General features: G+C 58.0%; 1 protein-coding gene across 4 annotated transcripts; it reads right to left on the bottom strand.

Annotated features, from left to right (window-relative positions):
• Window positions 1-889: 889 nt before the first annotated feature.
• KRBA1 (KRAB-A domain containing 1) lies at window positions 890-23,307 on the bottom strand. Of its 4 annotated transcripts, XM_070369098.1 has the most exons (19): window positions 23,082-23,307; window positions 18,730-18,856; window positions 17,896-18,015; window positions 17,075-17,212; window positions 16,326-16,475; window positions 15,159-15,290; window positions 14,819-15,004; window positions 14,091-14,162; window positions 13,807-13,962; window positions 12,987-13,211; window positions 12,157-12,330; window positions 11,548-11,721; window positions 9,639-9,857; window positions 9,071-9,253; window positions 8,043-8,237; window positions 7,827-7,958; window positions 6,751-6,855; window positions 6,078-6,323; window positions 890-4,442 (listed from the first exon to the last, which is right to left on the bottom strand). In XM_070369098.1, the coding sequence occupies exons 1-19, from the start codon at window positions 23,091-23,093 to the stop codon at window positions 3,562-3,564; spliced, it is 3,627 nt and encodes a 1,208-aa protein (XP_070225199.1). In that variant the 5' UTR covers window positions 23,094-23,307; the 3' UTR covers window positions 890-3,561. The 4 variants fall into 4 exon arrangements, with proteins under 4 accessions (XP_070225199.1, XP_070225200.1, XP_070225202.1 ...); XM_070369099.1 differs by lacking the exon at window positions 14,091-14,162 and having other exon boundaries at window positions 16,326-16,478; XM_070369101.1 differs by lacking the exon at window positions 14,091-14,162 and having other exon boundaries at window positions 9,705-9,857; window positions 16,326-16,478.
• Between the last annotated feature and the right edge of the window lie 1,268 nt (window positions 23,308-24,575).

Genomic DNA, 24,575 nt, shown 5'->3' with positions numbered 1-24,575 from the left:
AGACCTTTGTCAGCAAAATCTATCTCTGCTTTTTAATATGCTATCTAGGGAAGCCTCTCTATATATTTATGTTTATGCTATTTCAGTAATTTCTACTCTTTAAAAATTAATTGGAGGATAATTATTCACAATATTGTGATGGTTTTTGCCATACATCAACATGAATCAGCCATGGGTGCACCTGTATCTCCCCAAATTTCTCTTACCTTTACATCTCCTTAACCTTTGGGGGAATTTCCTTCATTGTCCTGTTTGTAAATGCTCAGCCTTACCTTTTTTTGTACTCACTTAGGCCTACCCATTTTTAAGTATTAATTTAGCTTAATCCTACAAGTTTTGATATATGGTACTTATAGTTCAGTTCAAAATATCTCTTATGAATTCCTCATTGACACACAGATTATTCAGAATAATTCTTTTCTAATATATAAGAATTTTTAATTTTTTGTTAGTTGCTTCTAGCTTAAAGCTAAAGTATGGCCAGAAAACATACTCTGTATAATTTTAATACTTTTAAATTTGTTTAAATTTGGGCTTAGTATAATGTCAATTTTTGTAACTGTTTTACGTATGCTTGAAAAGAAGGAATATTCTGTAGTCCTGTGGTGCAATGTTCTAACTATTCATCAGTCGAGCCAATTTTGTTACCTGGTTTGCCCAAATCTTCCATATCCTTCCTGCTTTGTCCAATCAGTTTCTAAAAAAGAAAAACTATGCTAAAACTTCCCAAATATAATTGTAAATTTGAATGTTTCCCTTTTTAGTTCTTTAAATGTTGAGGCTCATCAAGGGGGGGAAAGAATGACTCAAAACCCACAACACTGCCAGTAGGAAAGAAGCCTCCTGCCCGAAACGAGTGAAACAAAAACACCAGCAAAAATAAGATGGTATATTCAAATCTCAGTATATCAACAATAATATTACACAGAAGTGGATTAAGGGCTCCGACTAAAGAATAAAATTTGTCAAGTTGGATTAAAAGACAAAATCCAACAGGAGGCTGTTTACAGAAGCCACATCTAAAACATAAGGACACAAGAGGGTGGAGAGCAAGCCTGGTCCGCCCGCCTGACGAGCTCCTTCCGGAGAGTGGTGATGTCGTGGGGTGTCTCAGGGGGCTAAGGCCCCCCATTCTACCGGACCCTTGGGGGGGGTCATCTGGAGGCTGGGGGGCCCTGCCTTGACCCGCCCAGGTGGGACCTTCCCACTTTCCTGCCTCACAGTGGCCTCGGGCTGACAAGCGGTGGTCGGGACACAGGGGACCCTCATGTGTGCGAGCGCCCGGGGAGGGAAGGTTCTCTGCCCCCCACCTCCTGACCCCGGGAATTCCTGAGTTCACAACAGTCTGTGGTTTCTCCTACCAAACCGACCACATTTCCTCACCAAGTAGATGGAGACAGACACAGGACCAAACTCCTAAACTGCCGACAGGTTTCTCTACCAGATCAGTGGTTCTAGAAGGCTTTTCAATTCATGCCTTGGGAGGGGTGTTGTCCACGTAGCAGTGGATCTGGGGGCGAACACAGCTGCGGCTCGTGGAACCTCCCACCGTTCACTTCATGGCTGGCTTTCCACATTCTTAAAAAAGGACCTGAACTTCTCACAAGGGCCAGCTGGACTGGGAGCTCCCCGGCCTAGGCGGCATCAGGGCACGCACTGTCCTAACTCGGCCGGAGGAAGGCTGTGCATCCCCGAGCAAGCCCCTCGCCCTGTCTGAGCCCGTGTGCTCCTCCGCGCCTGCAGCACAGGGTGGTGCAAAGGCTGGTATTTGCAAAGCCCACAAAAACGAGCCCTAAAATGCCACACGGGCGTGTACGGCAGGCCACCCCCCTGACTCCTGCTACGGCGGGTGAGCAAAGGGCCGGACAAGCCCTCCTCCTTCCAGCCCGAGCCCCTGGTCCACAGCGCTGACTCCATCAGACCCTTCCGATGGCTCTGAAACGGCCCAGCGTCACTCCCTACACAGCCTGGAGACAGCTGGATTCATCTTTCTAGGAAGAAGGCCTAGACCTCTTCTGTTCCTTATTCTTCATCAAGTTATGGCTAGCTGTGAAGGCTGCGTGTTTAAACAACCTACTTACATGATCTCATACACCTAGCTTCTGAGACGGTCATCAAGGGACTTGCTCCAGTCCTGGAAACCTTCTAACACTCAGTTTTGATAGTCTGTTTACCCAGAACCTGCCTCTCCTGCCGCTGCCATCAGTGCCTGCTCCTTCCACAGGGACCATGAGCAGCACAGGCCAGGCCCTGCGTGTCCCCAAAAACCCGATTTTAGGGGTACACTGGGCAAACCAGCCAATGGGCCCCCCTTGAGCACTCACTGTGGCTACAGCCCCTCTGGGTCCCAAGCCAGTTCAGGCCTCAGTGCTGCGCCCGGTTCCCTGACAGCACAGCCAGGCAAGGCCTTCCCAGAGTGCATGGACCGTCCCGAGGATTCCTCAGATCAGGTAAGGGCTTGGTGGGGAAAGATCAGGAAAAAAGATGGGAAATGCAGTGATGACAAGCAGGTCACTCCTGATGCCCCAAGTGAGGGGTGGGGCCCAGGGCAGCCTGGTGACCCTGGTGACACTCCCTCCTCCCACCAGGACCAAGACGAGCTCGGTCCCTCATGTGTGTCGGGGGTTGGATTGTGCACTCCCGTCCCCAGATTCACACACTGGAACCCTAACAACCCCAGGACCACAAACGAGACCTGAATTAGAGATGAGGTCTTTACGGAAGCAATCGTGTTAGAGGGAGGGCGTGAGGATGGTGTCCTTAGACAAAAGGGACACTGAGGGGCATGAGCAAAGGGAGAGCGCCCTGGGAACGCGAGGACAGTCAGCGACCAGCCCCGCAGAGGGGCCTAGGGCAGACTTGGAAGGAACCAACTCTGCCGACACCTGCGTCCTGGACCTCTGGCCTCTGAACCGGGAGGATGTAAATGTGTGTTGTTGGAGGCTCCTGGGCTGTGGACTGTCACTACGCGAAGCCAATACGTGCGCCGCTGTCTCCTTTGGAGTCGGCAGGATTCTTCCCCTAACATCGGGCAGACTGCTGGATTCTCCGGAGGAGGCGGGAAGGCAGGAGCCAGCTTGTCCCCAGTACTGGTGACAACCACACAGCCACACTCTGCTGCGGCCCCTCTGAGTGCCTTTCTTCCCCTTGGCAACCACCTTCAGTAACTCAGAATACACACAGGTACTCCCAGCCTCGGCCAGGGGGCGGTGGAGATCTGCCTCAAAGGGAAGCTAAGCCCCGGTGGACCAGGAAGACGGGCAGCACGCTCCCCAGTGCTGAGGTCAGGATGGCAGGTGCCGAGACGAGGTGGTCTCGTGGCCCCTCTGCAGTGGCCCAGGGCACCCCGGGCACATGTGGCGTGCCCGCACATGGCACACACACACATGTGGATGCACACCACCCTCCTGCCCGCCTTGGCGGTTCCAGTGAGAAGGGCCAGAGGGGGAAGCAACATTTAAATGAACCTGAGTCAAGAAGCCAGAGGCATGGTTGGGAAACGCAACCCCCTCAAACGGCGGCCTCCCTGAGCAATGGTCACCCTGGAGTCAGGGGGCCCCTTCACGGCCTCAATGTGGGGAAGGTTCTGCTGGAGGGGGGCGAGGTGGCCGGAGGTGGGGCACCCTCCGTGGGGCTGAGTCCATGAAGGTGGCGGCTGGGGGGTCCCCATGCTGGGTCCCTGAGCTCCCCACCCCACTGTTCACCCTCGAGGGCTCTCTGGAGCCCCACCAACACGCCACCTGGATCCTTGGGCCACCTTGGGATCCTGGGTGGGGCAGCCACCACACCCCTCGGTTCTGCCTCTGCAGTGCCCACTGGAGCAGCCACCTGGGGGGGCGGGGCAGCCGGCAGTGAAAGGGGAGGGGGGCTCTGGCGGGCCTCGGGGTGCCCGAGGGGGTGACGTACAGTCTGCACAGCAGGGCCACTGCAGGCCGAGGAGTGAGGCTGCCAGGGAGGGCTGGAGCCGGTCCCGGGGGGCTCTGCTGAGGGGGTGTCTGGAGGCACCCGACGGAGCCTCCCACTGGATAGGCCCGATGACAGGTCCCCGGCCCTGCAGCCTTCGGCCGGGCCCCCCCGCAGGATCTTCGGTCTCGGCCTGGGGGGGCCCTTGTGCCTCCAGTAGGGCAGGTGTCTGTGGGCAGGGCCGCTGGACAAGCGAGGGCCCCGGGGGAGTCCCTTGGGCCCCGCGCCCGGAGGGCGCCTCCCGAGTCGATCCACCTGGGTCCTCACAGCGGCCACCTCCTGAGCCAGGCCGGCCAGGGCCCCGGCTAGACGGTCCAGCTTCTCCGAGAGGGCGGCGCCCAGGCTGTGGAGCTCCTGTTGCAGGGAAGCCCCACAGGGGCATGGCGGCCGCGGGGAGGTACCGGGTAAGGCCCCAGGGACGGCGGCTGCAGGCGCTGGCTGGGGCACACCCCCAGGAAGGGGCTCCCTGTCGGTCCCGGCTGAAACCAGAGCGGGATGCGGTGAGTGTGTTCAACTGCCAGGACCTTCCCTCCCTTGAGGCCCTCCAGCTGGTGTGTCTGTCACCCTGCCCACTAAGGGAAGGAAGGGTCCTGGTGACTCAGGCTGGGCAGCATGGAAGGCTGCCCACCTAATTCACGGGCAAGATAGATCACAGGCTGGGTCTCCAAAGAAACCAAGCTGGCTTAGGACAGTGGCCTCCCCACCTCCTAGGAAAAGGACTGGTGGGTTCCTATGCTACCTCTGGGCCCAACCGCTGCCTCAGAGCAGCTAATTCTGCCTCTGGAGGGTCAGCGGGCAGGGCCGTGTGCAGTGTCTAGAGAGGGCCCAGGTGTTTCTAGCCGAGAGACAAAGGGGGCCGCATCAGCACCTAGCACTATTTGCTCTTCAGTCCCTAAGTCGTGTCCAACTCTCTGCGACCCCATGGACGGCAGCACACCAGGCTTCCCTGCCTTCACCATCTCCTGAGTAGCTCAAACTCATGTTCACTGAGTCAGTGATGCCGTCCAACCATCTCATCCTCTGTCGTCCCCTTCTCCTGATTTCAATCTTTCTCAGCATCAAGGTCGTAGTCATAAGCAAACCACAGGGGTCCCCACCCCCTCCTGACCTTTACCCTCCCTAATCAAATTACAGACATAGGACTTAAGTTACTTTAAAAAAAAAAAAAAGTCACCTACTCCTTCACCCAAACTTCTCCCGGACCTGGTCTTCACCCGAGGCCAGCCTCATAAGGAAGCCCCGTTACCACCTGGAGCTGCAGGACAGACCTGGTTTCAGCCATGTCTGAGTCCCCAGACCGGCTCCAGCCTGAATCTCCCAGGACCCCCAGGGCTTCAAACAGCAAAAGTGGAGACTGGAGCCCAAGGACTCAAATGCTGCCCAGCCACGTTCTTCAGGAAAGATCTCGGCTAAGGGTCAGCAACGGTGATGCTGTCCCAGGTGTCTTTCTACCCAAGATGGGGCAGTGAGTCCATGGGCCTTGGGCCAGCTCAGCACTCCTAACAAACAGCTGCACTTCCAGCCAGGCCAGGCCCATGACACGCTGGAGCCCCCACTGTAGGCTTCAAGCGTGAGGATCTGGGTGCATGGCCCAGAGTGGACCAGGCACCGAGCCCCGCCCGCCCACCTCTGCTGTAGTCTGGAAGACCTTCCCAGGGTTCGGGGTACAGATGCCTCTCTGGGGACCTCCCCGCCTGGTCACTCACTACTGACCCTCATTATCCCTACCTGTTCTCTAAAGTCCCCTCAAACCCCAACCTTTGATCCTGGATGCATCTATTCAGTGTTTCTTTTGCCTCTAAGAAGTGTCTGCGTCCTTTCATAAAATAGCCAGCTATTCCTATAGGAAAACCCTGAAATGAAATAAGCCAGCTGAAGGGGACTCGACGTGAGGCTCTTCCTACTTAGGACCCAAAGGAGCCTGGAAGGCTGTTCAGAGAAAGCCTACCCCAGGCTGTGGCCCCGGGGGTTCTCACCAGCCCACCCTGCCAAAAGGAACTGAGCAGCGGGGAAGGAGGGAGGGGTGACCGTGCAGACGCTGAGCCCCAGCCGCCCCCCCACCCCGTGCCCGTGGGGCTCCCGATACTTGGGGGGCCGGGGAAGCCCCAGCTCACCTGTCACACCTGGTCTTCCGTCCCCAGGCCCCAGGCCCCTGGACTCTTCACCGGCCGTCGGCTTCCAGGACTGGGGCCCGTGGGCTGAACCAGGAGGCTGGCAGGGCCCAGGCCCCAGTCTTCTTCCCAGCGGACCGGCAGGGCAGGGATGCACAGCGGACCGCGCAGGAAGAGCACAGAGCATTTCTGGTGTGGCCACGCACTGCTTCGCCATGGCCACACTGACGGGGGACACTTGGACATGGCCTAAAGCAAAACGAAACTTTCAAGCACTGGTGAAATGAGACGCGAGAGGGTTACACTGGGCTTACCAGGAAGCCCATCTCTGGTTGAATGGCTGGCTAGGGCCCACGGGCTGAGTGAGGGTGGACATTGTTTCCAGAATCTTCTGCGGCTCTAGCATGAGGCCTCTGGCTCTCCCAGGAGGCTGGAGAGAGCAGATGGAGAGGGCCATGCCCACAGGTCCAGCCCCCGGTGAGGCTCCTCCAGGGACGTGCTAGGGGCCCTGTGGATCCATGCCCGGCCCACTCTGCTGTCTCCTGTCAGGCCCACGGGCAGGAAGGAACATGGGGACCAGCCAGGGCCTGTTCAGAGGTCAAGGACTGGGTGGAGTCACTGGCCTGAGTACAGCAGGGGGCCCCCTTCCCAGACCTGGCAACCCACCCACCCCTACCTCCTCCGGCGCTGCCCAGGGGGCCAGGCGGTCCCAGGGTCTCCAAGCACACCTCTCTCCAGGGCGAATGGGACCTGCCTCCCACCTTCTCTTCTGCTTTTCCTGCTGGGAATGATCACTGGGTCAGGACTGGACTGAGAAGCAAGGAGGTGTTGATACATATATATATATGTATGCTTAAGTCACTTCAGTTGTGTCCAACTCTGTGTGACCCCATAGACGGCAGCCCACGAGGCTCCCCCGTCCCTGGGATTCTCCAGGCAAAAACACTGGAGTGGGTTGCCAGTTCCTTCTCCAATGAATGAAAGTGAAAAGTGAAAGGGAAGTCGCTCAGTCTTGTCTGACTCTTAGCGACCCCATGGACTGCGGCCCACCAGGCTCCTCCATCCACGGGATTTTCCAGGCAAGAGTGCTGGAGTGGGGTGCCATTGCCTTCTCTGATATATATGTGTGTATATATATATACATACATATATGCATGCATGCATGCTAAATCGCTTCAGTCATGTCTGATTCTTTGCGACTCTATGGACTGTAGCCTGCCAGGCTCCTCTGTTCATGGGATTCTCCAGGCAAGAATACTGGAGTGGGTTGCCATTTCCTTCTCCTATTATATATATCAAGTTTACTGGGCTTCCCTGGTGGCTCAGACAGTAAAGAATCCGCCTGCAATGCACAACACTCGAGTTCAATCCCTGGGTCAGGAAGATCCCTTGGCAGAGGGCATGGCAACCCACTCCAGTACTCTTGCCTGGAGAATCCCATGGACAGAGGAGCCTGGTGGGCTACAGTCCATGAGGTTGCAAGGAGTCAGACACGACTGAGCAATGGACACTTCGACTTTCCAAGTTGATTACCAGGTCTTTAAACACACTCGTTTGACACCCCTGGGGCCCCAGGGGCCTCAACATCTCCACCTTCTTTTCTTGGACTCGGCTCATCCTACAGGGAACTCAAGTGTGACAAAGGCAGAGAGCCTTCTGGCAAGAGTCAGGCCAAGCGATGAGTGGGACTGTCTTTGCACCCATGGCCCTCCTGGGGGACACGCTCCCCTCCTCCAGAGACCCCGGGCTCACCTGCACTGAAATCGCAGCGGTGCCCGGGCTCGCGTCTCCTCGAGCCTTCCCCAGGGCTGCAGCCAGCACGGGGGCTGCCACATTGTGGGGACAGGGTGCCAAGGCCCTTGCTGCTGGGAAGATGGTCCCTCTCTGGCAAAAACAGAGCCGGGGTCAGGGTGGCGCTCACACGCCGAGGCCGGGCTCCTGGTCCCCCTCTCCCCCCAACAAGCTCACCCTGCAGGGGGTGCTGCCAGAGCTCGGGTTCCGGCCTCGGGTCTTCTCCTTCTGAGCTGCTGATGCTCGAGCTGGAGCTGGAGCGTGGGCTGGGGCCCAGGCCAGCCAGGCAGGCAAAGCGCAAGGGCCCCCCAGGCAAGATCCCCTTCAGAGAGTTCTCCAGGCAGTGAAGCGGGGAAGGCTTGGTGGCTGGCCCTAGGCAAATGGCAACCAAAGAGCCCTCTGTCCATGAGCCCAAGGACAGGCCGGAGGGCCTCGGCCTCCATGGGCAGGCACGCAGAGCTGGTCCCCCTCCAGCTCAGCCCCAAACAAGCCCTGGGGGAGCCTGAACAGCATCCCATGGCCACGGGAAGCAGAAGGAAGCAAAGTCAGATGCTGGTCTGGCCCCCAGCCACTCTGGAAGGCCGCAGCAGAAACTTCCAGAAGCTCGGGTTCCGAGTGACCCTGGAGGCCACTAACAGTCTGGTTCCAGCCAGGCTCTGGGTCTCATAAGCCAGGCGGCCCGTTCTACTTGTGTTCACTCAGGACCAGCAGCCTACAGAGAGGCTCAGTCAAGTCCACGGGAGGCCCCCCGGAACAGCGCTTGCCTGGAGGGAGTATGACAAATACCCGCACTTTCTCAATTAGGTCAGGCCTGACCCGCCCACTTCAGCAAATCTAGGCAAGGATTCCGCTGTAAGTTCAACTGAACTGCAGCAGCAGAAAGAGGAGACCCCCACCCCCCAACCTCAACCTCCATCCCCAGGCAACTAGAATTAAGGAAATAACCGGTCCTTCGCCCAGAGAAACCCAGCCTCTGGATGAGAGCAGTGCTTTCCCCACTTGCTTTCAGCACACTTCGGAGCGCTCCAGCCAGCAGGCTTCTGGAGACGCACGCACACACCCTCCAGCCAGCAGTCCAGGAATGGCTGAGACAGTGAAGGAGTGGAGGAATAGGAGGGGAAAGGGAAAGTCTATTCTCTCATCAAAGATTTTACACGGAGGGGAGGAGACACGCGAGCGAGTCCCTAGGCAAGAATCCCGCTCACCGTCTCGAAGCCACCTCCACTGTCCTGGCCTGGCCGCCCCGAGGTCTCTGGGGCCTCGTGGGGAGCAGGTGGGCAGGGCACCAGAGGCAAGGGCCTGCGGGCTGGTCAGTCGGAGGCTCCTGGCGGGCACGTCGCCCCCACGCTGTCCCAGGTGGGCTGGTTCACAGGCCTCGCCCCTCAGTCCTGTTTCAATGAGAAGCCAAGAGGCCCATCAGCTGGGAGCCTTGAGTTAGCACGCAGGCCAGGGAGGCGCTGTTCAGAAGACAAACTCTGGTCCAGGACGTTGGATGACGCTACCGAAGTGGGACACACCCTGGCCCTGCAGATGTTCCCAGGGCCACCCTCATCCTCCAGGATCTCGTTATTTCTGGACCCAGCTACCCAGCCTCCCGGGAGCCCCCACAGCTCAGCGCCATGCCAGAGACCAAGGCCAGCATACAGACACCCTGTTGTCAAGGCCCCAGCTCAGGCCTGGACTCGGAGCAGCACTGGGGGGCTGGGTGTCCAGGCCCACCGCACCCCTCCACCCAGGAGAACAGCGCTATTGGCCTTGTGGCCTCCCACGAACCTCTGGCCAGGCTGCTTCCAGAAGGTTGACTCATCTCAGGCCGGGACGCGGGCCTGCCCACATTACCTTCCATGCCTGCTGCCCAGTTCCTGGGCTCCGCTCGCCGTGGCCCTCCATCTCCAGCTGAGGAGCAGGGCCAGGCAGGCTGCAGCCGGGGCTCAGGTATCTCTCTGAGACAGTTCTCCAGGCCCTGGAGCGGGGAGCTTCCCACTGGGCTTCCTGTGAAAACCCAACACTCACGGTCCTGGCCAGCCAGAGCTCCGTCCTGTGAACCCCAGGAGCCTTGCCCGTGTCCCGGGTCCACTGCAGCTGGGGCCCTGGACCTGTCACACCAGCTCAGGGCACCCAGAGGGAGACCTGGCCCCAGACCCGTGTCAGCCCTGCCTCTGGGTGGCCCTGGGAGAGGCCCCCTCATCTTGACCACCTACACAGAGAAGCCAGTCAGCAGGCCACCGGGCCAGTGACGGGGGAGATGGGCCCTGAGGCTGGAATGTTGTCAGTTATTCACTATTCACATGACTAGCCAAAGAGGGAAAAGGGTACAGATGCAACAGGTGAAGAAGGAGAACATGAATGCATTTCAACTCGAGGATAAAAACACACTGCAGAAATCCTATTTCTAGTGACAGCGCTGGAGAAGCTATAGCCACTACATGAACTGAAATTCTAGATAAAGGAAAAGCCCTCCCCTTCCACATCTCAGCCAAGCTCTTTCCAGAAAAGCATCTTTGCTGATGCGGGTGTCAGGCAGAGAAGGGGAGAAAAGAGAAGCTGCCAGAGGTCCAGGCATCGTGGGGCTGGGACCTCAGTGTCTCGAGAGGAGTCCTGCATGTGGCTTCCCCACGGATGCTGCGGGGTTCTGGGGCAGCACAAGGAGAGCTAGGGGGCGGGGCTGGATGCATCCACAAGGCGGCATGAAGTCGCCTGCTGTTTGGGTGACTCAGAAAACAGGTCTGCCGATAGAGAACACTCGAGAAGGAACCACAGACACTGAGCAGCTGCAGGAGAGGGGGAAGGGGGCCCGTGCAGCGCCGAGGACCCTAAGGCCAAAGGGAAGCGGGAAGACAGGGAGCTCGGTGGAGAAACCGCGAGAGGGATGCTCGCCCACGCAGCATCCCTGAAAGTGCAGGAACCGGCAGCAGGGGTGGCTGGAGAGCAGGGGAGGGAGGCAGACGCCACCGACCCTCTGCAACCTAACCGCAGCTTTTCAACAAGACGAAACGAGCACAGTACCTACTAAAAATTAAAAAGCAAAGTCAGCTGCCTGTTGGGAGCTAAAAGCTCCCCTACCCGAGGGGCTGAGCTGTGGTGGGCGCAGGAACGCGGGCCCCAAGCCCATCCGATGGCCCCGGGGGGCCCAGCACAGTGCCCCGGGGGTGCTTCAGGCCTTTCCACTGACAGAGTGAGGCCAGGACACAAGGTGAGCCCCGGGGAACCGGGTGTCCATGAACAAGGCAGATGGGGAGCCCTGGGATTATTCAAGTGGAGCAAAGGGTTGAGGTCCTGCAAGATCCCCTCACGGAGGGACCCGGGGGAGCACGCACCAAACACACCCTTCCAAGATGGTTTTACACGTTTTCCCTAAGTTGGAGAGTCAGTCAGATGTTACAGACACTGACTTCTTCAAGGCTGGGATAAAGAAGTATTTGATGCTTCTAGTAAGAATGCTTCTAGTAAGAAGCATCAAATGCCTTCTAGAGATCTTAGATGTTGTCCTGCCTCTTCTGAGCCAAGTCACTAAAACAGACCCCCACCCCCCAAAACAAGTCCTGCGTCTGCTCTCTGCGGCCTCTCCAGGCGCGGAAGCCTGGCTTGGACACTGGTCGGGTCGGACACGTGGCGGTGGGCAAGGACGCTCCCCGCCGCCCTTCCCCAGGACCCACTCCCAGCCTCAAGCTGGCCATCTCACCTTTTCCGGGCCGATGCCCCTGGCTGCGCTCAGGGCTCTGGAAATCTAGGTCCCCGTCAGAGCTGCTAGATGATGAGAAGCTGCTGGGGGTGCCTTGGGAGCCCAGGGGCAGGGCCGGGCTGTCTCTCATGCAGCCCTGCAGGCCCAGAGCCGGGAGAGGCCCTATGACCACCTCTGTGGGGAAACGGCACAGCTGGCATCGAGGGGAAACCACGGGCCAAGAGATCCCCTGGGCGCTGGGCTGCGGACAGGCGCCCCGCCCCGCCCCAACGCCTCTCCCGTGCGATCTCCCCTAAGGTTAGGGTGCTCATGGCCCTGATTAAAATCCAGTAGCTTGTTAACCCACATAAACCCAACTGCTGGCCTCAGGGGCCTAGAGGGTCAGTGAAGCTCTCAGAGGTGGCAGGGAGCAGAGTTTAACTGGCTTCCACCCAACACAGGGGTTGTTGGGGGGCAGGCATGAGAAGGGGCTGGGAGACAGGGGCATGTGTGCCCCCCGCTTTAGCCTGGGATGAGGAGGGGGACCTAATGGCATCCTCAGCATTCCCCCCACCGACCCCCTTCCGTGCACAAGGACAAACGCCACCCTGAGCCCATGGTGCGGGCTACCTTTGCTGTGTGGTCCGAGGCGCGGCAGCTCGGGCCTCTGAGACCCGGGGTCTCCTGGCTGGGGGCTCCGGGACCAAGAGCTGGCCGGTGGCTGGGGAGGCAACGACCCACTCAGGGGAATGCCCCTCAGACAGGCCTCCAGGGCTTCCAGGGGTGAGCTCGAGGCGCTGCCGGCTGGGACGGGGAGATGGCCCGTCACCATCTCTGGCCCATCTCCCCCGCCCCGGCCCAGCCCCGGCTGACTGCCCGGCCTGCCTGCCTTCCTCAGGGGTGGTGAGTCCCACACCAGGCGTGGGGCCTGCCAGGCAGGACGCCCTTCCCTCAGGGCCGGCTCCCATCAGCTCTCTGCTCCCCAGTCTGGAAGAGTGATGCCAGCCAGCTGTACCCAGGCCCAGGGGTGGGTGGAGAGAGAGCCACACGCAGTGGGCAGCTTCCTGACACTTGGGGATTCTCTGCAAAACCAAGGCCCTTCTAATGGAAGGCTCCCTGGGCAAGGGCCTGGGTTAAGGAGGATGGAGATTAAGGGATGGGACGAACCACTTGGAACCCTGGAGAAGGAAATGGCAACCCACTCCAGTATTCTTGCCTGGAAAATCCCATGGACAGAGGAGCCTGGCGGGCTACAGTCCATGGAGTCACAAGAGTCGGACACGACTTAGCGACTAAACCACCACCACCACCACCACCACCTCTTGGGAAGGATGCCCAGGTGGACGCCTCTGTCCACGCATGAGACACCCAGGTGCCCCTTCCCTGTGGGCTGGCAGAACCTTGTTGGGGGCCTGAGAACCCCACCCGGGAGGACTTGAGCAGATGAGCCCAGGCCTCACCTTGAGCTGCAGGGCCCCAGCTGGGCACCCGGACCTGGGTGGGGGCAATGTCTTTGACATTCCTGGGGCTGCTGGCGGCAGAGGGGCCGTGGGGCTGCTTGCTGAGCTGACAGGATGTGGGCTCCAGGGGTCCCTGGGGCCAGCTGTCCTCCACCTTCACTGCAGAGAGCATGCTGCCGGCTCCAGGCCCAGGCCCCGGAGGAGGAGTCTGGAGGGGTCGGAGTCCTGTGGGAAGTCACTCATGAAGTCTCTATAGGGTCAGGATGGGGTTTCCATAGCCCCCAGCTTCCACAGCCATCTCAGCTCCAAGACAGTCACTGCCCAACCATCAGCAGATGGACCAAATCCCACCTCCACGTCTAGAGGTTTCTACCGAGGGGTGATGCCAAACCAGCCCACCCCAGGAGCACTGAGTCAGGGTCCTGCTTCCGAGGCCAGCAGCCAAACGACTCTCAAGAGTTCTGGAACACCAACAACCCATGGTGAACCCAAACGATCACAAGAACCCCCGCATCAGAACGAGCCCCGGAATGTGCACTGCCCAGAGCTCTGCCTTCTGCTTTTTGTCTCTCCCTCCCAGCGATTCCCTCCTTCCTTTTGGAACCCTCAGCTCCTACTATAAGAGCCAATCTGGAACGTTTTCACATTGATGCACCTCCCACAAGCCCAGCTCCTTCTATAGCGTGAGCCCCAACGTTTGGCCACGCCAGCCAACACACTGACATGCGGGCCCGAGTGTCTGGTGGTAGAAGGTCTGCTTAGAGCAGAGAAAGGAAACAAGCGATGCCCAGGGGCTCCCTGCCCAGCCAGCGGCCTTTACCTCCAGAATTCCTTTTCCAGGCCCCTGGGTCCTCCTGCAGCCGTGGGTCACTGGCTCCTAAGGGGCTGGGATGCCTGTCCCGAGCCTCGGGGATCTCCTTCAGACAGTTCAGCAGGCTCTGGAGGGGACAATCTCCCGAGGCTGCCTCTGTCTTCACTACAGGAAAAAAGGAACACGCGTCCCCCTAACCCAGTGACCTCAGTCTTGGTGACAACAACTGAAAGAGGGATCAATTAAAGGTCCAAGGCCAGAAACCCAGGGATGTGGGTCTTCTTGCAACTCACTCAGCCTTGCGCGGGGCCACTGTCTTCTTAGCGCTTGGTTTAAAAATGCCTGGCTACACCTCCCAGAGCTGGCTGGGTAAAAGGAAGATGAGGTTCTGCTCTGAGAACAAATGAAGGAAGTGGGTGGCCTGGCTCACTACTTGGAAATGGTTCTCTTGGCCTTGAGCAGGATTTAATTTGAGGACGCCCAAGCGTTTTACAAACACTTATGCACACATCATTAGTGTGCCTAAGCCTCAGGACAGTCCTCTAAGGTAAGAACAGTTACCCTTTTTACAGATGGGAAACCGAGGCTCGAAGCCTCAAGGAGCTTTTCTCATTCTGCCCGGCTACCAAGCTTCAGAGTTCAGGGCTGGGGCTCCAGTCCCCACCATATCACCCCCATCCCCAAAGCCCATCCCAGGGATCCCGCATAGTGTCAACAAGAAGTACCCCTCAGCCTCTTATTCTCAGATGTCCCACCTTAGGATGAGTCAAGAACCCATAAGAATCCAGGGCAAAATCTATTTCTGGTTTTCTTCTACAAGTTGATTATGCTGACCACGCTGTTCCCTTAACACAGCCATCTGGCTCCAGAAATGTGACACTAGAGATACTGGAGCAGCCAAGCTGGCAAGTATCCTTAGGGAAGACGTCATATTTTACAGAGAAGTATCTACAGAGAGCAACTGGAGCTCTCCACAGGCTCAGAAACCTTGGCCCAAGGAGACAGGTCCGCAGGGACTCACCGGCCCAGGGCGGGCCCCCAGGCCCCAGCTCTGCCCTGGTCAGCTGGGAGGCACCCAGGCTGGGGGCAGGTGGCGGTGGCGAGCTCCGTGGTCCCTCGGGGCCCTGGGGCCCAGGCTCGAGGATCTCCTTCAGGCAGTTGATGAGGCCTTGCAAGGGGCTGTGCCCAGGAGAGATGCTCACAGCTCCTGCAAGGCCAGCTGCGGTCAGGTTTCCCACCCATGACCACAGGGATGCCATCTGCCAGGTAGGACCATCAGGAGGCCCCAGGTGAGGGCCACATGATGCCTCCCCACCTGCCCCCCATCCTCAGCCCCACCCTCAGGAAAGCTGGCCCCTCACCTGCCCCCAGGGTCCCTCTCTCCGGATTCCTGCGGCTCTTGCTACTGCCCTGACTGCAGGTGGCGGGGCTGGGCTCCCGGCCAGGGGCTCCTGGGCTCCCCTCCTCCACAGGCCTTGGCTTGTCGGCAGTTTCTGTTGCAGCAGAGACAGGCAGGCCTTTCCAGCCCAGGCTCCAGACCCTGAGAAATTGCCCCTCCCCAACACACACACAGAGGATGGGCCTCCCCAGCTTTTAACTGCTCCCCGAGGGACAGCTGAGTCCTGGGAACTCGGTGGCTCAGCCAGCTACGACGGGCTTGTTCCCAGAGTCCATCCTAAGGTGCAGGGTCCTTCCCCATTTCCTTCCGGTGTGAATGTAAGCACAAGACTGCTCGCCCCGGGGACCCTCCCGTGAGGGTCTCTGATTGCCTCCTCAAGTCAGGCCCCAGCCTTGCACTCAACATTTCTCAAAGCTGGACATGTGGGACTCCAGAGCAAAGGTGCCAGCTGATGCCTGAAACTACGAGCTAAGTGGGGCATGCTTTTCTTTTTTTTGGTGGCCACCGGCATGTGGAATCTTAGTTCCCTGACCAGGGATTGAACCCACGCCCTCTCCATTGGAAGAACGGAGTCTTAACCACTGGACCACCAGGGTTAAGCCCCTGCTGCTGCTGCTGCTAAGTCACTTCAGTCGTGTCCGACTCTGTGTGACCCCATAGACGCCAACCCACCAGGCTCCCCCGTCCCTGGGATTCTCCAGGCAAGAACACTGGAGTGGGTCGCCATTTCCTTCTCCAATGCATGAAAGCACTGGCTATTTTATGCCATATTAATTTAAAACAGTTTAGATAAAAATAGACATTTAGACAAATGTAAAATCTGCAAGCATTTTAAAAATAAACTGAGACCCAGAGAAATTCCAAAGGCCAGCCTTGTCTTGCCCCGCTGTGAGGGCTGCCCTGACGAGAGGTCTGAGAGTCAGGTCCGCAGACACGCTGCACACAGCACTCCATGAGTGAGGCTGAGCATCCTGAATCCTCTCTGGTCCCCAGACAGAGGCCAGCACCAGGCCTGCTCCGCACCTCCCCCAACTCCGCCCCACTGAGGAGCTGGACCCAGGTATAAAGGAAACCAAGTCCTGGAAAAAAATCAAGAGGGTGTGGGCCCCCTGCACTGAGTCCTACTCACTGATGGGAAGGGGACTCCCCGGCCCCCCGGCTCCGGGGGTGCTGCTGGACGAGCTGCCGCTGGGCGTGGCGGCCAGGCCAAGCAGGCCCACGGGTGTATCTGGAAGGCAGCGGAGCAGGTCTCGAAGAGGGCACGTGTCCTCCGTCACAGCTGCTGAGGGGGGTGCGGGGTACTGGAATTAAGCCTGGCAGGAGGTACAATGCCCCGACACTGCCCCATGCTGGCCCTTCCTTGCCATGTTCCACTAACAACGACCAGGATGTCAGTAACCTCTGCCTTGCCATCCCTGGGGTCCGAGATGTGGATTCAGTCTGTGGCCTTGTTCTGATAAGATCGTCCCCAGCTGACCATCAGCTGAGGGGACGCAAAGAAACCCTGCAGGCTGGGGCTGGGGGGAGAAACTTCTGGGGAGGCGGGAGAGCCTTGCAAGCTTGGGGGAGGAAGAAGTCTGGTAAGACGGGGAGAGCACAGGCTGTGGGGGACTCGGCCGCTGGGCACTCATCTACACAACAGGGACGGCCTCATCCGCCACTGTAGGGCAGGACGCGACGGGGGCCCCAAGGGCGTGGATGAAGCCGGGTCGAAACCACTAGAGAAAGTCAGAGGCCACAGTCTCTCCCCCGTCCATGTCCTCTCAGGGGACCGGCCTGCCACCCGGGCATTCACATTAATGGGTAATTCCACCCAGGGGCCAGGCGGGCAGCTTGAACTCATCTGTGGGACGCAGCGGGGCCCGCCGTCAGACTCACCCTGGGAGCTCACAGCCACCCCATCCAGGCTGGCTCCCCCACTACTCTCGGGGCTGCCTTCCCCGAACAGGAACTCGGGGATCTCCTGCACGAGCTGCACCAGGGCGCTGAGGTGCAGGCTGTGCTGGGGGGTTCCTCCTGCCAAGAGACCACAGTGAACTCCCGCCCCCTCCCCCAACATCAGTCGGCACGTGCTGCGTCTCACGTAATCCTCCCACCACGGGAGGGGCTGCAAAGGAGACACTGATGTCCACAAACAAAGAGAACCTGGGTTCAAGGCAGGTGCCCCGCGCGTGGGCGCAGCAGGACCAAGACGCTGGGGGCTGTGGGTAACAGAGCTCCTCTCTGCTCTGTCCCTCAGTCCCTGTTGGGCCATGGAGGGGACACCAAGGGAGGACTGCCTCCCCATCTCCAGCCACCATCCGGACTCCTGCCTCTCCTGCCAACCCCTGGACCACATCCACCTCCCCCCCGAGCTCTCTGGACCTTCAAGGGCTGCAACTGGCTCTGCTTGGGTGGCCGGGGAGGGGGCCTGAGGGGCAAAGACTCTCCCAGGGTGAGCCCAGGCTGCTTCTGAGCGCTTCACACAATGAGCAACAGTATACCAGGTTCCTGGTCCAGAGGGGTCGGGGTGAAAGGTCAGGAAGGGGTGAGTGTGGCAAGGTGGGGAGTGCTGAGGTCACAGTATCCTGTACGGAATGAATCCAGGGGCCGAGGACCACGCGGTGGGAAGGGACATGAGTGAGTCCACCCGGGGCCCAGGCGACCCAGGGGGTCCAGGACCCCGCCCCGAGGGGCTCTCATCCGCACAGATTACTCACCCAGGGGGCCTCCTCCCTGGGGTGGCTCCTGCCGGTCTCCAGCACGGCTCCGGGCCCCGACAGCTCCTCCAGGCTCTGAGGGAGATAGGAAGGCCGAGAGGGGGAGCGGCTCCGCCGTCCCTGGGGAAGAAAAGAGGGACCGTCCCTGGGAGTGGAAGCCGGCCTCCACCCTTCTACATCATCACACCAGAGGCCCAGGCACCCAGACATCCAGGCACCTATGTACATGTGTGTACGTGCATTACATGTCTATCCATGTGACTTTCCAAATCCCATGTACATGTGTATACACGTCTATCTGTGTGACCACCCAAACTCCATGTACATGTGTGTACATGTGACCACCCAAACCCTGTGTACATGTGTACACACACGTCTGTGTGATCACCCAAACCCCATGTATATGCATGTACATGTCTATCCATGTGACCACCCAAACTCCATGTACACGTGTGTACGTGACCACCCAATCCCTGTGTGCATGTGTACACGAGTGTGTTCGTATGACATCCCAAACCTGTGTACATGTGTGTACATATGTGTGTCTGTGTGACCACCCAAACCCCAGGGACCGTCAGAACTTCCAAGACCAGTGCCATTGTGCCAGCTGTTTGGCACCCCCACCAAATCACACCCAGACCCTTGGTACTGTCCACAGTAACAATGGCATGAAAGACCCGAGAGGCGCCCCCAGCTCAGCGCCGGCTCTCTGATGCCACCTTGCTGTGTGAACGAAGACTAAGGCCCCACAAGACACCTGAGCTCCCGGGCAACCCTGGACCCTCGAGTTGCTGCGCCGGCACCCTCCCACCCGACAACGGCCCTGCTCCTCACCCAGGGAGGCCAGGGTGTCGTAGTTCTCCCGCATCACGTCCAGGTAGAGCGCCCTCTGGCCCTCCCCAAGCAGCCGCCACTCGTCCTCGGAGAACCGCACGGCCAGGTCCTGGAAGGCGATCGACACCTGTGGGCACAACCTCAGGGCAGTTGGCTTGTTCCCTCCCAGCAAGGCTGCCCAGGAGTGGTCCTCGGCGTGCTGACCCAGCCCGCATCCCCTGGTGGACACGGCGTGGGCACCTGACACGTGGAAACAGGCAAAGGGGCAACGGGACAAGAGATGTGTTCCCAAAAAGGCATGCTGATGTCTTCACCCCAGTAGCCGAGAATGTGGCCTTATTCAAAACTAGGGTCGCTGTAGATGAAATTAGTTAAGCTAAGGTCATAATGGACTAAGGTAGGTCTTTAATTCAATACCTGGAGAAGGAAATGGCAACCCACTCCAATACTCTTGCCTGGACAATTCCTTTGGATGGAGGAGCCTGGTAGGCTACAGTCCATAGGGTCGCAAAGAGTGGGACATGATTGAGCAACTTCACTTTCATTTTCTTTCACTTTAATCCAGTATGACTGGTGTCTTTCTAAGAAGAGGAGCACAGACAGACCCACAGGGAGGAAAAATCCACGTGACCAGGGAGGCAGGAGTGATGGGGCCACAAGTCAAGGAATCCCCAGGGCCACCAGATGCTGGAAGAGGAAGGCAGGATCCTGTCCTAGAGTCTTCAGAGAGGGCATGGGCTCGCCAACATTCTGATTTTGGACTTCTCCCCTCTTGCACTGTGAGAGATTAAATTTGTTGTTTAAGCCCCCACCCCCGCTTTGTGAAAGTACTTTCATGGCAATCCAGGGAAGCTAATACAGAGAGTCTCGTGGCCTGCAGCTCGGGCCCAAGAAAACGTCGACTCCAGGATGGGAACTCCAGCCAGCCCTGAATTCACCATGCTATAACAGGTTTTTTAAGATGGTGATGGAGGAGACAGGATGGCTCTTGAGTACAAATAAATGATAAATAAATACAAATAAATGTGTGTGTGTGTGTTAGTCGCTCAGTCATGTCCACCTCTTTATGACTCCATGGACTGAAGCCCACCAGGCTCCTCTGGGCGTGGAATTCTCCAGGCAAGAATATTGAAGTGGGTTGTCATTTTCTTCTCCAGGGGATCTTCCCAATCACTGAATATTCACTGGAAGGACTGAAGCTGAAGCTGAAGCTCCAACACTTTGGCCACCCAATGTCAAGAGTCACTCATTAGAAAAGACCCCAATGCAGAGAAAGATTGAGGGCAGGAGAAGAAGGGGGCAACGGAATGAGATGGTTGGATGGCATCACCGACTCACTGGACACGACTTTGAGCAAATTCCAGGAGATAGTGAAGGACAGGGCAGCCTAGTGTGCTGCAGTCCATGGGGTCGCAGAGTTGGACACGACTTAGCAACTGAACAACAGCTCCTGCATTGCAGGCAGATTCTTTACCATCTGAGCCACCAGGGAAGCCACTGCTAAATGGCTGAGTTTAATAGCACGGCCCTGGCTGTAGCAGCAGGCGGGGAACCCAGCAGAGCTGAGTGGTGATTCTGTTGACCAGCTAATTCATGCCAACAGATAGCTTCTCTACTTAGCAAACCAGGTAAAAAATACTCTGTGTCCTTATCTTCTCCCATCAGAGTTTACTACCTAACCACTGAAAACACAAAAGAGCTTTTAGGTTCAAATAAGGTTCACAGTTCCCTTTATTGAGGACTGAATTTCTCACCTGATCTTAGATCGACTAAATCACAATGGTGTTCAGTGCTTTCAGAACCCAGAAGCTGACATCTTCAAGCTTCCCAGATGATTCTGACACATTCTAAGTTTAGAATCAGAGTGCTGGGGAAGAGCTGCTGTCCAGTTACTGGCTCAAGACTTGGGTAGACCTGCCTGGGCTGCCAGAAATGAAAACTACTCCGGTAAACGGGACCCTCTCCTCCCCGCAGGGGAGAGCTGTCCACTATAGCATGTCTGTGAACTAGAACTCACCGACAACTGCAGAATACCTTTACGGGGTAGTGAACATTTAGTGCCAACTTCTAGGCTCACACGGTGAAGAAGCTGTCTGCAATGCAGGAGCCGCAGGGAGATGTGGGTTCAATCCCTGAGTCGGGAAGATCCCCCAGGGAAGGGAATGGCCACCCACTCCAGTATTCTTGCCTGGAGAATCCCATGGACAGAGGAGCCTGGCAGGCTACAGTCTACAGGGTTGCAAAGGGTTGGATACCACTGAGTGACTAACTCATTCATTTTTTTTTTTTTCCATTTACAATAGGGGGCTCTTCAATTTCTACTTGAATACCCATAGCAACTATGGGGGCTCACCACAGTCCTATGGCTGGCCTAATCTGGCATTAAGAAGTTCTGGGACACAAACAAGCAGAGTGTGGAGGTTTGAGCTTACCCCAGGAGCCAGGTGGCTGGAATTCCAATCCCTGCTTTGCTTCCATTTAGCTCTGGGCCCAGTAAACTCATCTATAAAAGGAGGATCATAAGAACCTCTCTCATAGGGATGTTGTGAAGAGTAAATGAATTACTGTGAGAAAAGTGCTCAGAACAAATGCTGGGATGTGGTTAAGTGCTATGATTCCTGCTCTTGCAGCCAAATCTGTCTGCCTCACATCCACTGGCAGGTCACAGTCGGCCACCTCACACACCACTCCTGACCCCAAACGCCTCTTTGTCTCCTGGCTAAATATACCAGCTCTTTTAGACATCCGGAAGAGATGGTTTCCAGGCCACTCGCCACCTCAGCCAGAAGATAAACTCTTGTCCAACAAAGTTGGGAACAGGAACTGACTGTGGCCAGGGTAAGTGGGTCCATCAGTAGCAGCCCCCACCCAGAAAAAACAGAGGAGTGTGTGTGTGTGTGTGTGTGTGTGTGCACGTGCACAAAAAAGGTAGGGAGCAAGCACAATGTGCAAACCTTCAGGCCACAGACTTGGCCTGCGGGTCCTTCCCAGGGCAAACCCACTTTCCTGGCGTGTTTCAGGCTCAGCCCTGAGCCCTGCTGCCCCCACCTGTGGGCTGTGCTCCCACAGCCCCTGGGCATTTGGGAGTCACGTTAGGCAGGAAGACAGGAGGCGCACCCTGTTCCTCTCCATCTGACTGTGACCTACTAGCCCCCAAGGCCACGGCCAGGCCCTTTTCCATGAAGACACACAGCGTAAGGACACACCCCAGGACACTGGATCTGAACGATCAGTGATCCAACCCCTCGCTGTATAGAGAAGGAAACTGCGGTCGGAGGAGGCCTGAACATGGGGCCCATGGGCACATCTGAGCAGAGACGGGGGTGATGGTGGAGGGTGTCCGGCTTCCTAACTGTACGGCCAGATCTGAAAAGGAGACTGCCCCTGCTCCCACAGCAGCCAATCTGCCTGTTGTTGTTGTTCAGTCACTCAGTCGTGTCCAACTCTTTGCAACCCATGGACTGCAGCACACCAGGCTTATCTGTCCTTTGCCATTTCCCGGAGTTTGTTCACACTCACGTCTATTGAGTTGATGATGCCATCCAACCATTTCATCCTCTGTAGCCCTGGCTTCTCGTTTTTTCCCAGGAGCTTGTGGGGCATTAACGCCATCAAGGTCTTGGCAAAGTGATGCTCTGCCTGGCCACAGACTGCCCTAGCCCCTCATCACCACCCGCTCCTGGGCCCTCAAACCATGGAGTTGGCAGTTGCCTGAGGTTGGCCCAAGCTAATGAGCCACAATTACAGAGCTGGCTCCAGGCTCCCCCAAAAGGACGTCCAGCAACTCCCCACTGGTATCCTCAGGTTTCCTAGCACCTTCACAGCCCTGCACACAACTTGCACCCGACACACTGGTCCCAGGCTATGACAGATGGGGCTCCCCCTGTAGCTCTCTCACCTAATGGCTAAAAACCTGGGGCCCTGTTCATGCCCTCCCCCAGCCGGGACCCCAGGATCCTACCAAGAAGGAAAGTGCCCAGATTTACTCTTTCTCCTTGGGCCTCCATGCCCATCGCTCCCAGGATAATTTTTAAAAGCCACGCCAAGACAGTGTGAGGCTTAACCCAAAGGAGTTTCCAAAGATGGAGCTCCGGCTCCAAGTCCCTTACACGGAGGGGACGGGGAGAAGGGAAGAGGAGGGGTCCCAGATCCTGGACTTCCCTGCACCAAATCCTGCGCACCCCAACCCCCCACGCACCTCGCCCGGCCAAAGTTAGCGGGTCCCAGGCTCGCCCCCCGCCCTCGAGGCCCGCACAGCGTCGCACAGGGCAGGCCCGGCCAAGGCGATCGTCTGTCCTCCCCGGCTGCCGGCGGGGTCCCGGCTCGCGCGGCGCTGTCCTGGCTTGCCTTACCTGGCCCGCCATCCCGGACTCAGTCTCTGCTCCCGACTTCCGGCACGGCGGGGGGAGCACTCGCTCCGTCAGCGATCTAGGTCGGCGCAGGAGGAAATCGGGCCCCGGGGAGCGGGCCGCAGGGGAGGGGGCAGGGGTAGGTGGGCGTCCGAAGCAGCCCAGAGCACCGCATCCCAGGAGAGTGGGACCAGCCCCCGCGGCCCTCCGGGCGCAGGCGCGAACTACATTTCCCAGAAGGCGCCGCCTAGCCGGCCAGGAAGGCGGGGGGGCGAGGGGAGGGCGGGGCGAGCCTGGCGGCGCCCCCTCCCCACTGGTTATGCCTAGACCCGGTGAAGCTTGCCAGGGGAGGGGCTTGGCGCCGGGATCGGCCTTGTGGCCAGCTCGCTGTGTGCTTGCCGGACTAAACCCGTGCATCCACACATCCATCCATCCATCCATCCTTTCTTGCATCCAACTTTTACTGAACGATTCCTATCCGCCAGGTGGGGATGCTCGGATTAAACGGGATCCGTCTCTGCCAAAGGACGCATCCCGCAAGCCGACCGTGACTAGGGAAGGGGTGGGGGAAGCGGACCCCGAGAGGGGCGGAGGGGGCTGCAGGCTGGACCCCGTGACTTGGGTGGTGGATGGGCCGGAGTGGCCGCCAGACCCCAGCGCGCGCTCAGGTCTGTCCCCCGGCTCCCGCGCTCACCCTCGCCTTGACCAGGGAGCCACCGTACCTGTGTGACTATTTGCTGCTCTGTTTTGTTGATTTGTAGACGTTCCTGGCACGGAGTAGGCCCTCAGATAAATGTGTTGAATGAATGAAGCGCGAGCCCACCATTCTATGGTCAGAAAGGACGCAGAGAGGCTGGAGGAGAGTTGTGGACTCGGTGCGGGGGAGACGATCCCCGGCTGGGCCTCATCCCAGGTCTGGTGGACCCTTGTTAGAACAGCTTAGAGAAGGCGGGCTCGTGGCGCTAAACCTGCGGTTTGCAGAGGCCGAGGAAGCCGGGGTCCAATAGGAGGCGACGCCTGCCGCCCGGAGAGCCTTTCCCCACGCCTGCGCCCCCGACAGTTCTCTTCCTCTGGACTCAGAGAAAGGGAATTTCTTGCCCAGAAATCCCAGTGTTGGTCCCTGAGGGTCTAACCTCCGTGGGTCTCCGCTGGCCTTGCTGCGGGTCACCTCCCAGAACTTTGGGGTACAATGTTGACCACCTTGGCCTGGCCTCCAAGGAAAGACTGCGTGGGTAGAACACCCCCAGTGACTGTCCAGCCCCTTCCTTGGACAAAGCCCCCTTCTCCACACCCAGGGAATCACTGACACAGGACCCATGTCTGTGAAGCCCACGGTCCTGAAGATCTGAAGATATCACAAGGTGTCAGGCGGTGGAAAAAGGCAGGTGCAAGTTCAACATCTGCTCTCAGGATTCCTCAAGGCCACAGTGCCCCTTGGTAAGTACCTTACCTGTGCTTGGTGCCTAGGGCCCTTCTTGCTGAGGTCAGCTTTCTCCT

The sequence above is a fragment of the Bos mutus genome, chromosome 4 (assembly GCF_027580195.1).
Source record: "Bos mutus isolate GX-2022 chromosome 4, NWIPB_WYAK_1.1, whole genome shotgun sequence".
Taxonomy (NCBI): Eukaryota; Metazoa; Chordata; class Mammalia; order Artiodactyla; family Bovidae; genus Bos; species Bos mutus.
Note: the sequence above shows the minus strand (reverse complement) of the source record. Positions and strands in the feature narration are given on the sequence as shown.